The sequence below is a fragment of the Lupinus angustifolius genome, chromosome LG03 (assembly GCF_001865875.1).
Source record: "Lupinus angustifolius cultivar Tanjil chromosome LG03, LupAngTanjil_v1.0, whole genome shotgun sequence".
Lineage (NCBI taxonomy): Eukaryota > Viridiplantae > Streptophyta > Magnoliopsida > Fabales > Fabaceae > Lupinus > Lupinus angustifolius.
In genome coordinates, this window is record NC_032011.1 from 29,241,583 (window position 1) to 29,254,094 (window position 12,512).

The 12,512-nt window shown below is 32.6% G+C and overlaps 1 protein-coding gene across 1 annotated transcript; it reads right to left on the reverse strand.

The window, feature by feature from the left end:
• On the reverse strand, positions 1,245-7,032 carry LOC109344396 (RNA-directed DNA methylation 4). Its single transcript, XM_019583169.1, has 10 exons — positions 6,890-7,032; positions 5,799-5,882; positions 5,054-5,142; positions 4,746-4,820; positions 4,565-4,603; positions 2,486-2,619; positions 2,291-2,403; positions 1,906-1,984; positions 1,756-1,826; positions 1,245-1,660 (listed from the first exon to the last, which is right to left on the reverse strand). The coding sequence occupies exons 1-10, from the start codon at positions 6,990-6,992 to the stop codon at positions 1,422-1,424; spliced, it is 1,026 nt and encodes a 341-aa protein (XP_019438714.1). The 5' UTR covers positions 6,993-7,032; the 3' UTR covers positions 1,245-1,421.

Genomic DNA, 12,512 nt, shown 5'->3' on the forward strand with positions numbered 1-12,512 from the left:
ACATATATAAGTTCATTGTAAATACTAAATTCTACAATGCATATTTCAACTTTTAAGATGAGTCTCGACACAATGTTAATGTCGATTGTTTTGTTTTGTGACTTGAAGGTCAAAGTTTTGTCAGATTGTGGAAATATCATATCTCATATTTTTATGAAAAAAATTCTCATATTTTGTCATAAACAGTATATATGGTTAATATTAAGTTTACCCTAAACTTAAATTCCTACTAGTGTGTATAGGCACTTCTACCGATAAATATTGCATGATACTACATATTTAATTTTTATATATTTCATTTTTTAAAATTAGAATGTATTTGTTGTGTTCGGTGTACTTTATATTATATTTTTTGTATGTTTATGATAATGTTTAATTTAAGGTAAGTTATGTGATTAATTAATGTGTTGGTGGTGGTTGCTTGGGATTGTATGATTTTTTTGTAAAAATTAAATAATGTTAAGAGCAAAACAGAAAATGAAAATTACATCATAAAAAAAGTTTTTTCAAGTTTTGGCTTTATATATAGTATGGATGAAGTGATCTTAATCTTGGGTACTTTTTCATGCTATGAACACTGTTAAGAAACCTTAAGCTTCAACAGCCTTAAACACAATTTTCCTCACCAATAAGGTGTTGGTCTAATCCCCACTGGATCATCAAAGTCGATGGTTCAATTCCTGAGAACGATACTTGTTGAAAGTGACAGCCATAAACTCAAAAAAGATTAATTCATTACCCAAAAAGGTGAAAGGATACTACTACCCTTAATAGTCCCAGAAAACATGATATCTCCCTCATTATGGCAAAGCATGGAATGTCTTCTTGAATGGACACCCAATTAACTATTTAGAGGAGTGAATTTCTGGACTATAATGATTCAAAATACATAGAGATATATTTGCTAGGATACATTTATGAGTTGAATTTTGGAAGGAGAGAAAAAAAAAATAGTAGACTCATGGCAATAAAATACACTTATAATGTGACTCTAAAATCTTTTTTTTCCTTTTCTTACCCTTCAAAACTTAAACTCACAAACAGACCCTTAGCGACAAAGGAAAAAGAGGTAATTTCAAATAATGGATTATTTCTATTGTTTAAGACTTCCATTGTCCAAAATTCACTTTAGATTTCAACCAGAGAAATTATTCTATAATCCAACATCAATAGTTTCAATCATATTTCTACAATTGATTTGAAATAAATCCATTTAATTTTAAAATATTAATGCATTTCAAAAATAAAAGCATCAAATTTTTAGTTATATGAAGCAAATAGTCATAGATCAGCCTCAAATCTACAATCCTTAAGTCAACAAAGTAATGCCATCAACATCCAGAACTAAAGACAAAGGTAGTTTTATACATTTGAAACTGTGCAAAGCCAACATTTTTGTCTAGGAATATAGACAAACCTCATCATCTATGAGACCATTTCCAATCTTCATCGTCATCATCCACATCGTAACCGACTCTACCATCATAGTTATCAAAATCCTCATCATATAATGGATCAGCTTCATTATCTCTCGAAAAACCATGTTCTTCATTATCCTCATCTGATGATTCCTTACTAGCATTGCTATTCTCGCTTTCTGAACCTTCTTCCTCATCTTCGGTCAACTCGTCGGGATAATCATTCAATGGATTGTTTTCATCTATAACCAACAAATGTGAATGAATTATTTAACCAAAATAGTGATTTGAATTAAGGGATAGATGATGATGGGGGAAAACACTAGCAAGCAAATACCATTTGAGTCATCTGTTTCATATTCTGAATCATCCGGGCCATCGTAATAATCATCTTCATCGACTTGCACTCTGAGCCATAGACAACACAGGAGTGTCATGAAGCAAGAATAAGAAACCTAAATTAAACATGTATAGATAAAATACTCACAGTGGTAAAGAATATGAAGTATCATCAACATCCATGTCCATCTCGTCGTTCACCGTGTAGAGGTCATACACATAATCATCTGTATTATGTCACGCGAGAGAAAGCGTCATAACCAATTAGAGACGGTCAGTTTGGAAAAAGACGGCAAGTCAGCAACAATAAGAATTTCAAAAGCATTGACTGAAGGTGTTGAAAGCATTAATGAAATGCTACCGAGATAACTCTAAAATATAAATTTTCTATCCAACCAGAACAAGAAAATTTGTTTTCCTAAGGATCATGACGCCACTCATCTGCCGACTATTTAAATAAAATACGTGCCACTTTGGCCAAAAAGCAGCAACACTGGGAACATTTCAATCATAGTTTGCAACTAACAAACAACCTTTTTTGGAATTAGCAAGATCAGCTTCAATCTCTGTAGCAGCATCAGGAATCACCTCTTTTAGTAAAGGGAGGAAACTAGACAAAAGATTTTGATCCTCCAAGGATATATCTCTGCATTAATCACAGATAACGGGTTTCTTGCTATAATCGTCAAATCATAAGAAAACAAATTAACTTCGATGGAAATACTTACTCCTGTTGCATCTTGTCAACACGGACGATGTCATAGAAATGGCATATGTCTTGTAATGCATTTTCATGCTCTGCCCCTTTGTTTCCCCTCCTGCTTTTCCATATTTGTTCAAAGCGAGCATCTTTTGCAAAAGACTGGAAAAAAGAATGAGTAACATAATAAGTTTGGAAAGAGGAAACTATAGAAATCATTTTGTCATTCATATACATACTATTATAATGCCGTACTCCAAAATTGATCACTTTTGATGAACTATAGATAGAACTGATACATCATACATACAACGTGCTTTTATAACAAACTCTATTGCCTTCCATAAGCAAATATGTCACTTATTCTGTACGGCCGATTTTTTAAGCTTAAAAATAGGTAGTTTTAAGATTGTTCAAAATAGTAATATTTCTTCGTAGATTTTATGTAATACGGAAACTATTGTGCTTGGTAGCAGTTATAAAAAGCATTTTTTACTTTGAACAGCCTATGGTTCCTTTAGAGGTATTCTCTTAATATATACAGAGAGATTGGCATGCCTTGTTACTTTGACAATATATCTTACTCCTAGGAGGGCATGGATAGAGATTGGGTTCCACCGTGCATTGTTTTCTTGAAGCCTTTTGGTTGTTCTTGTATTTATTTCTCTCTGTATTTTTTTTGGTGGAAAATATCTTATTCTCCTTTCTTGTAAGCCTCTTCATTCATAATGAAGTTCTTATTCTATAAAAAATAAAAAATAATAATAAGCGCTACACTTGTAGTCATGAAAAATCTTCTATTTTGTACGATTCTAAGCCCTAACCATATAATTTATGACCTTCAATGTTTTAGCTCAATGTTGCTGTATCTATGGACAATCAACTCCATAATTGCAATAGTTGGTCATTAAGAATCTGAGCTTAACATGTAGTGTATCTGTCTGTAAGCATAACTGGAGCATCTTTGAGCATACAATAATCATTTTCTAGCACTCTCACCTAGTATTCTATTGTATAGCTATAATTATTTCTTTTCATCATGTTAATGTGAAGATTCATACAAAGAGAAAAACGGCTTGAGAACCAAAGATTGCATAACTTAGTTCATTTGAAATATAACAAAGCACCACATCAACATTACAGTCTTAAGGTTGAAAATGAGTGCGATAAGAGGCTGGCTGTTGAAATGGATGACGAAAATAATGATCCTGTGAATAAGTCGGTATTAGGGGATGATGATACAGAGATCGGGGAGGTGGGGAACTGTTTATAAGGCTTCAGGGTAGGAAAGCCTAGAACACATACTACGCTACGAACAAGAAAAAGAAAGCAAATTTAAAGTGGTACAACGATTGTAATAGGTTAAAAGAAAGGTTCAGCAGCTGCAACTTCAACCTCAAGGTACAGAGAAGGTGGTTTGTAGATGAAGAAATAGAATTAAGACAATCTTGAATAATCTAAAGAAGAACTAGATCAAATAGTTTTCGAGGAATCAGAAGGAGAAGAGGGATAAGCCACACTAGAACACAATGAGTGATGATTATGTTAGGAAGAGGAGGACTATACTTTTTATTTATGTTTAGATCCGTGTCAATTTGTTGTTTGCTAGTACTTTCTATTAACTGCAGTGAGTAGTGATCTTATGCTCTGCGTCTTACGGAATTATGACTTTGATTATGGAATTTTGGTGAATCTTATTTCTTACAATATATTTCTAATTTTATTGCTTTATATGTTATTGGTATTTTTTGTCTGTATTCTTTTTAATTATTACTAGTCTATTCAAGGATAAGGTAATATGGTAGAAAGCAACCAGGAAAATCAATTGAAATGCAATTTCTCCAGACAAAACTACAACAGCATAACCAAAGAACAGTTCCAAAACCACTCACGGGATTGGATAGATTTTCAGAAAGGGGAATTTAAGTTGAAAGTAGTATAAAAATGATATCGGTAGAGAAAGAATGTAAAGGATTGTCTGCAGAAAAGCCCGCCACAAATTTTTCAATACGTTGAAGAATGGAAGTACATAATGTCATCCATTAAGAAAGAGTAAAAGTGTCGTGTGTGCCACATATTTGGGAATAATATAAGCCATGAAACAAACCTCTTTTTGCTGTTTAGCTCTAGACAGCTGATCTTGCTTCTGTGGACAATAAATTAAAAAACGGGAAAGATTTAAAGATAACATGATAAGAAATGTTAAAAACATTCACAAAAAAGACAATTGCGAGAGTCTTGATTTGGTGACGAGGGAGGGGGAGAGAAGTTAAGAAGAGTGGGCTTACATTATCCTTTTTGAATAAGTTCTTCCTTTCGTCAATTTTTGATTTAGATTCAGATGCACCACTGGAACCAGGATCCTAAAGAAAAACCAACCAATAAGGCGATTCCATATCCAGCTTATCGAAAGAGAGTGCAACGATGTTAAAAATATTGTCGCCTATTGAGACAACCAACTCAATAAACCGAAATAAAAAAGATGTTCTTAATGGAGATAGCTAAGCATTAGTTACAAATGAACAAGTTAAGATGTCATTCTATATCATAAGGAAAAGGTAGTGAACATGGTAATCTAGATCGGGAACAGACTAACCACAAAGGACTGCACAATATCACGGGTGACTTCGGAGCTGCTTATTGTCTCCACATGTTGCATGAAAACCTTCTTGTTATGAAATTCCGCTGAAGAAGAAGAGAGAAATGTTATCAGGAGTCAGACATTGATACTTAAACACGTGCATTGAGCAAACATTCTGGCACGACAGTTTCTAGCTCTTCAATCTGTAACTAATCATTTCAATTCCAGTAATACTTACTTTTAGGCTTTTCATTTCAAGTGGGTAATTTGACAACTTTATTTTTGGTATCACCATCACAATTTTGTCTTGTTAAATACTAAGATACAAGTTCATGCCACGAGTAAAACATCATTAGTCTCTGAGGTTTACATCAACTATAAGTTTGATCCCTGACATTACTAAAACGTCAATTTGATCCATAAGTTTGCATATAATCGGTCAATTTGGTCCTAGTGAGAAACAAACATAATGTTTCTGTAAAGGAACAAATTAACCAACAATTCGATTTCGTACTCTCGAGTACCAAATTGACAGCTTCAAAAGAAATGCAGTGACAAAAAAACAAAATAAATATCTAGTAAATGCTATACATAGTTCTTAAAAACTATAATAGACAAACTTACTTAAATTTTATATCTAAAAAGGGATATCAAATGGAAGTATGAAGAGCTTCACACACCAAATAACATAAATAATCTACACTATATGATACAAATATAGAGAACAAACCGAATTGAAAGTCGAAAAGTAGCAAAATACCCTTTTGAGCAGATTCTGAGGAGACTGATAGATTTTGAAAATCCAGCAAAGGGCGCTTCAATGGCCTCTCATTGATTTCCAGCCCTACAATACCATTGTCAAATAAGTTTCACTCATTCACACATTTATCTTCCATTTTTTTTATACAGTTACGCCGAGTTAGTTAGTTAGTTAGTTAGTTATAAATAGTATCGGGGAGAGGTAGTTTACTCGCTTTTTAGGAGAAAACCGAATTGGGACTGATTTGTGGAAATCAGTTTGGAGAGACATTACATATTCATTGAATAATTTCACAGCATCAATAATATACACTTCTAATTCAAGATCACATTGATCTTGGATACATTCTTTCTTTCAATTCTACTTTTCATAGACGAGTATCTATTTCGGAGTTGGTTCTCGAAGGATAATAGATGGAAATGAAAAGAAGAGTTATAAAATAAACTCTTAAGTCTTCCATTTTCTTCATTTACCATCAACATTCAACTAAAACCCTAAATGTTTGTTTGCGAGTTGGTTTTAAAAGGGTAATGGGAAATGGAAACATTTGGTAGACATGAAATACATCTAGTTTTTACGAGTTTTTGATGGTAATGAAAGAAAGGGAATTAGAAGGCTTGTAAAATAACTTTGAAGTCTTACATTTCTCATGCTTCCTCTCCCAAACTCTACTCGCGAAAAAACCCGAAGGATTTTTTACGAATTGAATTTTGGAGGGAAAAGAAAAGAAACTGAAGGCTCAGAGTCATGAAATATACTTGTCAAATAGCTATGAAACATTCATTTTTTTTTTTCTCTTACAAAACCCAACTCGCAAACAAACCCTAAGGAATATTTACGAGTTGGTTTTTGGAAGGCAAATGAGGGGAGGCTTGAGAACCATAAACCCTAAACCTCTAAAACCCATACTCGTAAATAAACCCTAAAAGATCGATACATGCAGCCTTAACCCCACATATGAAACTATTTCTAAAATTTGAACTCGTAACCTCGATATCACGTGACATCAACCTTATCTTTACGCCGAGTTACTTAAAATAAAATTGTGTGAGAAAAGGAGAATAATAAAAAGAAAGAAAAAGAATGCTTACAAAAAGCATGAAGAGGAGAATGGAAGGATTTTCGTTTAACCCTAACGATAACAGGCTTAGATGGAGGCGCAGCCATGGAAGAAGAAGAAGAGCTTCCCTCCATTATCAAACAAAGAGATCACCGAGGGTTCAACACTACCAGTTTTATATAAACAAACTCAAGTAAATAAGTTATATATTTACAATCGTGTCCAGTCGTTTGTATCTTCGCACTATAGGCAATACTGTGTCCGAGTCGGAAGATCCACAGTTATGCAGGGTTAACTCTACCGGTAGACATTTTTTCTATCTAGAACACTCGAATCTCAAACTTTGTTTAAGGTAAATCAAGCATATACCACTTGAACCAATGTCGTAATCTGTTGATGATTGTTGAGTAGATTGTATTTATTTATTTATTTATGAAGTTATACAAATCATTCACCATTCTTAACTTACATAAAATATTCCTATTTTATTTTTATATACACTCTATCAGTGTTATTAATATTATACTGGTTATCAAATCGGGTAGAGTATATGTATAGTGATATAGTAATTCAATTTGTAGTTCACTAATTAAACTGTATACCAGCAAAATTAGATATATATGTGATATTTTAATGTTAATATTGAAAAATCAATTAAAAACCAATATTTTTTTATTTTCATTAAAAATTTAATTTTAAATAAAAATCAGTGGTATGACCGTTACGGTTCAATTGAAAACCGGTAAGTATGACCAATTTTGATCGATATAATTACATGACTAGTATAATTATTATTCCATATCGATATTGGAACTGGTTCACCAGTTTACCGGTTCAACTGGCCGGTATGAAATGGTTTTAACAACATTGCAATATATTGACAAAATATGATATATTATCATTATGAGTATAAATTCAAATAATATAACGATCAATATTAATTCATTATTTTGATTCGTTATAAACTGCATCAATAATTCAAAGAAGATGTTTAAATTACTTTTATACTATACAATAATGAATTAAAATTAATAAAGATGTATTGACTCTTATCTAATTTAAACTTGTCTCCGCAAAATATCATATTTTATTTAACTTAATCACTCTTATCATGTTTTCTTGTTTAAGAATTTACATTTATCTTTTCTCCATCATAATGAGTGTAATGTATATAAAATTAGATGTGATTTATGTAGGTTTAAAAAATGAGGGATAATTGATGTAATTTCATTAAAGCACATGTGATGTTAGTTAAATTTACTCTATATTCTTTGATGAGAATAAAGTATATTATGATATAATGAGATAACTTATCTCCTATCGTTACTAAAATTATGACATATATCATATTTAATCATTTTTATAAAAATATTTCTAAAACTAAACAAAATAATATAGTTTTATATTTTTACTAGTCACAGGAAATAAGTTATCTCTTGATACGAGAAGATGTATTATTTTCTTCTTTGATATGGTTCAATTTTGAGATATATTTTTCTAAAGAAGTGTTTTAAATCATGTTTTATGTTTTGTGAAAATAAAATTAATGTGCAAATTGACAAAATCTTAGTGTGAGTAATTATGAAATATCATGTCAGACTTTAGGAGCATGAGTCTTATTTGTTAATCTCTTTGAAAAAATCAAAATCTATGTCTAGTTTGTTTAAAAACTTGATATGATATATTAGTTTGCTTAAATATATGTTACATTATATTTTCTTGAAATATGTCATCATATATTGACATTTAAATAGGTTAAGATGCTTACTTTTAACTATACTCATTTAATCTTAACAATTAAATTATGTTTATGTATACATTTTTATATTAAAATTATATAAAATAATATTATTTATATTAAAATAGTGTCATATGAATATTATTACATAATATAACTAAATAGGGCCTGTTAAACTTAATGAGCCTTTTAGATAGCTTAAAGTCTAATGTATTAAGCTAAATGAACTTTTTTAAAAGCTTGAGTCTGATTTTTGTAAAGTTTTATTTTTTATAATTGAATATTTAATTGGTTCATAAATATTTTTCTCAACTCAATTTTTTCTCTGGAAAAAATAAAGAAAATTTATTGACGTTTCATGAAACAAATAACATACTATTGTACTCGAGGGGTTTTCTAACATGACCCAATTTATTTTATGAAGTTACATGTCAAAAGTATGTACCTCAAAAAATGATGCAAAAATACCCTTATGGGTTAATTCAACTAAACTATGTTATCAAGATTATTCTAGTAAATATATTAAGATAGTGTTATCCTTACACTCATATTTTGGTAGTTGCCACTAATGTTTGTGTTTGTTGTGGAGGCAAAAAATTATAAAATGGTTGGCTTGTAAGGTTTGGGTGTGAGAATAATCATATTTTAATTTATTTACTAAAATAACATTTATAGTATAGCTTAATTTGATTAATAACATTGACATATTTTAAATTATATTAAAACATAAGAATGTAAATTAATTACAAAGTTAAAAAAGACTAAATAAATAGATTATAAATTAATGAATTAGACAAATAAATAAGTTGGGTCATATATTTTTCTTATTTAATTAACAATTAAATTGTAAGCTCAATACCAATGACTCACATCCATTAACACTCAACCCTAACGTTGCAAAGCAAAACCTAAGATGACAACTTCATTAATGCACATACTGCACATACGAACGATGTTTGGTTTGAAAGTGATATATTCTTCTACTAAATCTTCTTATTTACAAAAAAATAACATATGTCATAAGATGATACTTTATTTATTAGTGATTGGTTTACATGTGACATATGACACTATCTTGTGGATAGGAGGATATAACATTACTCGTTTAGTTTTTATGGCCGGAGTGAATGAGTTTGTTTAACACTTTTTATTTTCTTTATTAGTATTCTTCATTATTGTTACAATTAGTTAAAAAAAATTCCTTTCACATTACCCTAACATTTTAATCTGTTTCATTAATTATCATCTTTGTTTTTACGTGTTGAGGATGTTGAAATATATTATTATATGAAGTCTCACATTACCTAGTATTAAAATAGAATAGAGTATCAATGTTATATATTAGACTCAAATCCCTTATTATAAAGTGCACCAAATATGAACACCCCATGGGTAGGTGGGCTCATGGGTGTGCTAGGGTTTATAATCTTTATTCTCTAATAATATATTGGTAGTCGCTCAGTGCTCCTGGGGACCTAGACACAATTGGCCGAACCCCGTTAACAAATTCTCTTGTTTCTTATCTTCTATTTATTATATGCTCTTTATTTGATTACTTGTGGCTAACACTGTGCAACGATTACTTTCGCTGCACCAACAATTCGTATTAGAACAATTAGTAATTTTTTTCTTTTATGTAATATATAAATCATAAAAAGTTTTCCTTAAATCCATTCCTTTTTCAAGACGTCACATTCTTATAAAGTGCGGAAAAGTAAATAAACGATACGTAACAGTAAACGAAAATGGTACGACACTTTTCTGAATACTTCTTCATTGATAATTAAACTTGACCTTACAACACGTATAACGAGGTGTTGCTTGGTCAAGTGAAATGCCAATACATAATACGAGGCAGAACCTAAACATCGCCCAACTGAAGCTATACAAATTAGGTTGAGTTCTTCAGCACTACAAAAGTACCCTATACAGATACCTTAGCCCAAAAAGAAAATTGGGAAAAAGAAACTGGCTCCTAACGGCTAGCTCCAGCACTAACGGGGGCACTAGAACCCTCAATCGGGTCCTCCTCCATCTCAGAATCCGAAGAGAGATCTATCACCTCGATAGAGTCCTCTATGTAGACCAACTCCACACAATCATCATCTTCAAATTTCATCTCCTCCATGGTATCATAGGCAGAACCTCACGACCTAATCCATGTTCCAGCATACATCTACGGTTCTGGCATTGAACGTCGAGCGACTCTCCTTGGTAGAACGGATCAGATCATTCCAACTTCTTCGCCTCATTGACGATCCTACAACAATTGGTCTACAAGGAGTCAAAGATTGGGTGGATGACACAGTGGGTACCGGCCTCCGGTCTGGTAGAGTGAAAGAAGTATCTATGACTGCATGTTGAGATGAAAAGCGCAAAGTGGTGTCTTCACACACCATCTCCAGCTCCAAGTCACAAGGGCTTATGTAGGTATAGCAGCCCCTATGAATTCTCCATGCCCCCTCCTGGGACATCGAGATTCAGTAGCTCTAAATCCACATTGATTTGTCTCTGGTCAAGGACACGTACCAACATACAAAGAAAAAAAGAGGAGTAAGACATCTAATGAATATTTTATATCGACGACATGAAATTATACAGAATATCACATTCAGACATAACACACATAATGTACATACTATGTTATCACATACATAAATGGAAATGATGAATGGTGTTTATAACTCGGACTATGAGGATCAATATCCACGAGTTCAATATATGAATGTTATGTTTAGTTCATCCATCCTTACACCAATATCCTCTCAATAAACTATTAGGAAATAACCGAGAGTACAGGTCCCATAACAAGCCGATTTAAACACACCAACTTATTTCTCCCAAGGATATATGATCGATATGTTCCAATGAAACTGTCCCTTTCAGGAAGGTGTCCTATCAAACAATTTCTGGGCATCCCTCTCATCGATCCTGATTGCAAAGAGTGATTGTCAGAGATTGTCTAGTTTGCATTGTGAGAACTGTCCGATCTAACAGAATACCTCATCCAGGAATATAGGGGACTCGTCTCACCTAGACTCTCCCTCAAGGCTTTGCTGACACATCTATGCCATCACCGAACCTCTCAACATCTCTGGGCTTGTTCGTCTCCCGTAATTTTCCCCTTCACTACTTCATTACTCACAATGAATATGCATACTAACAGAGGTTAGCAGATTAAATCTTTTAATCATTCTTTTATAACGATCGACACATCCTAAGACATCTCCCATCAGGAATGCTTCTAATGGGACCTGATCCTAACATCAACAGAGGAAAACCTCATCTTCACTATGAACCATCGTTGAATCACCCTACACGCTCAATGGCCAAGCCTCTTACAGTCAGACGATCTCGTTCCATGGGAATAACATAACCTTTCGGGCCTCGCCCTTAACAATGTGATTTTTTGCACTTATTACTTTGGTTATGATGAATTTCTTGTACAACTCCAGAGAATCTAATGTAATTGTTCTTTCTTATGAAGTTTACATATTTGAGGTACGTTATCCCCAAAGAAGGAGTTTTATAGGTTTCATTGAAGAAGAATGGGATTGAGGAAACTAGAAATTGAAGAAAAATGAAACCTTGATAGAAAGGTTATCATTGGACTCTCTCCCAAGCTAGGGCTAACGCTCAAGCGATAAAAACAAGCCAAAATTATTGGGGACCTCTCACCCAAGCGAGAGTGACGCTCAAGCGACAAAAGCAAGCCAAATTTACTGGAGACCTCTCGCCCAAGCGAGAGATGGTGCTCAAGCGACAAAAGCAAGTCAAAATTATTGGGACCTCTCGTCCAAGCGAGACCTGTCGCTCAAGCAACAAAAGCAAGCAAAAATTATTGAAGACATGTCGCTCAAGCGACAAAAGCATACCAAACTTTCTAAATACCTCTCACCCAAACGAGAGTTGGCGC

Bases quoted from the DNA above. Each gene is read 5' to 3' on its own strand.
- LOC109344396 (XM_019583169.1), bottom strand. From the start codon at position 6,992: ATGGAGGGAAGCTCTTCTTCTTCTTCCATGGCTGCGCCTCCATCTAAG. The intron at 5,143-5,798 runs GTATTTTGCTAC...CTTCTTCTTCAG, and splicing joins CTCAGAATCTGCTCAAAAGG to CGGAATTTCATAACAAGAAG. The intron at 4,821-5,053 runs GTTAGTCTGTTC...GTTTTTCTTTAG, and splicing joins ATATTGTGCAGTCCTTTGTG to GATCCTGGTTCCAGTGGTGC.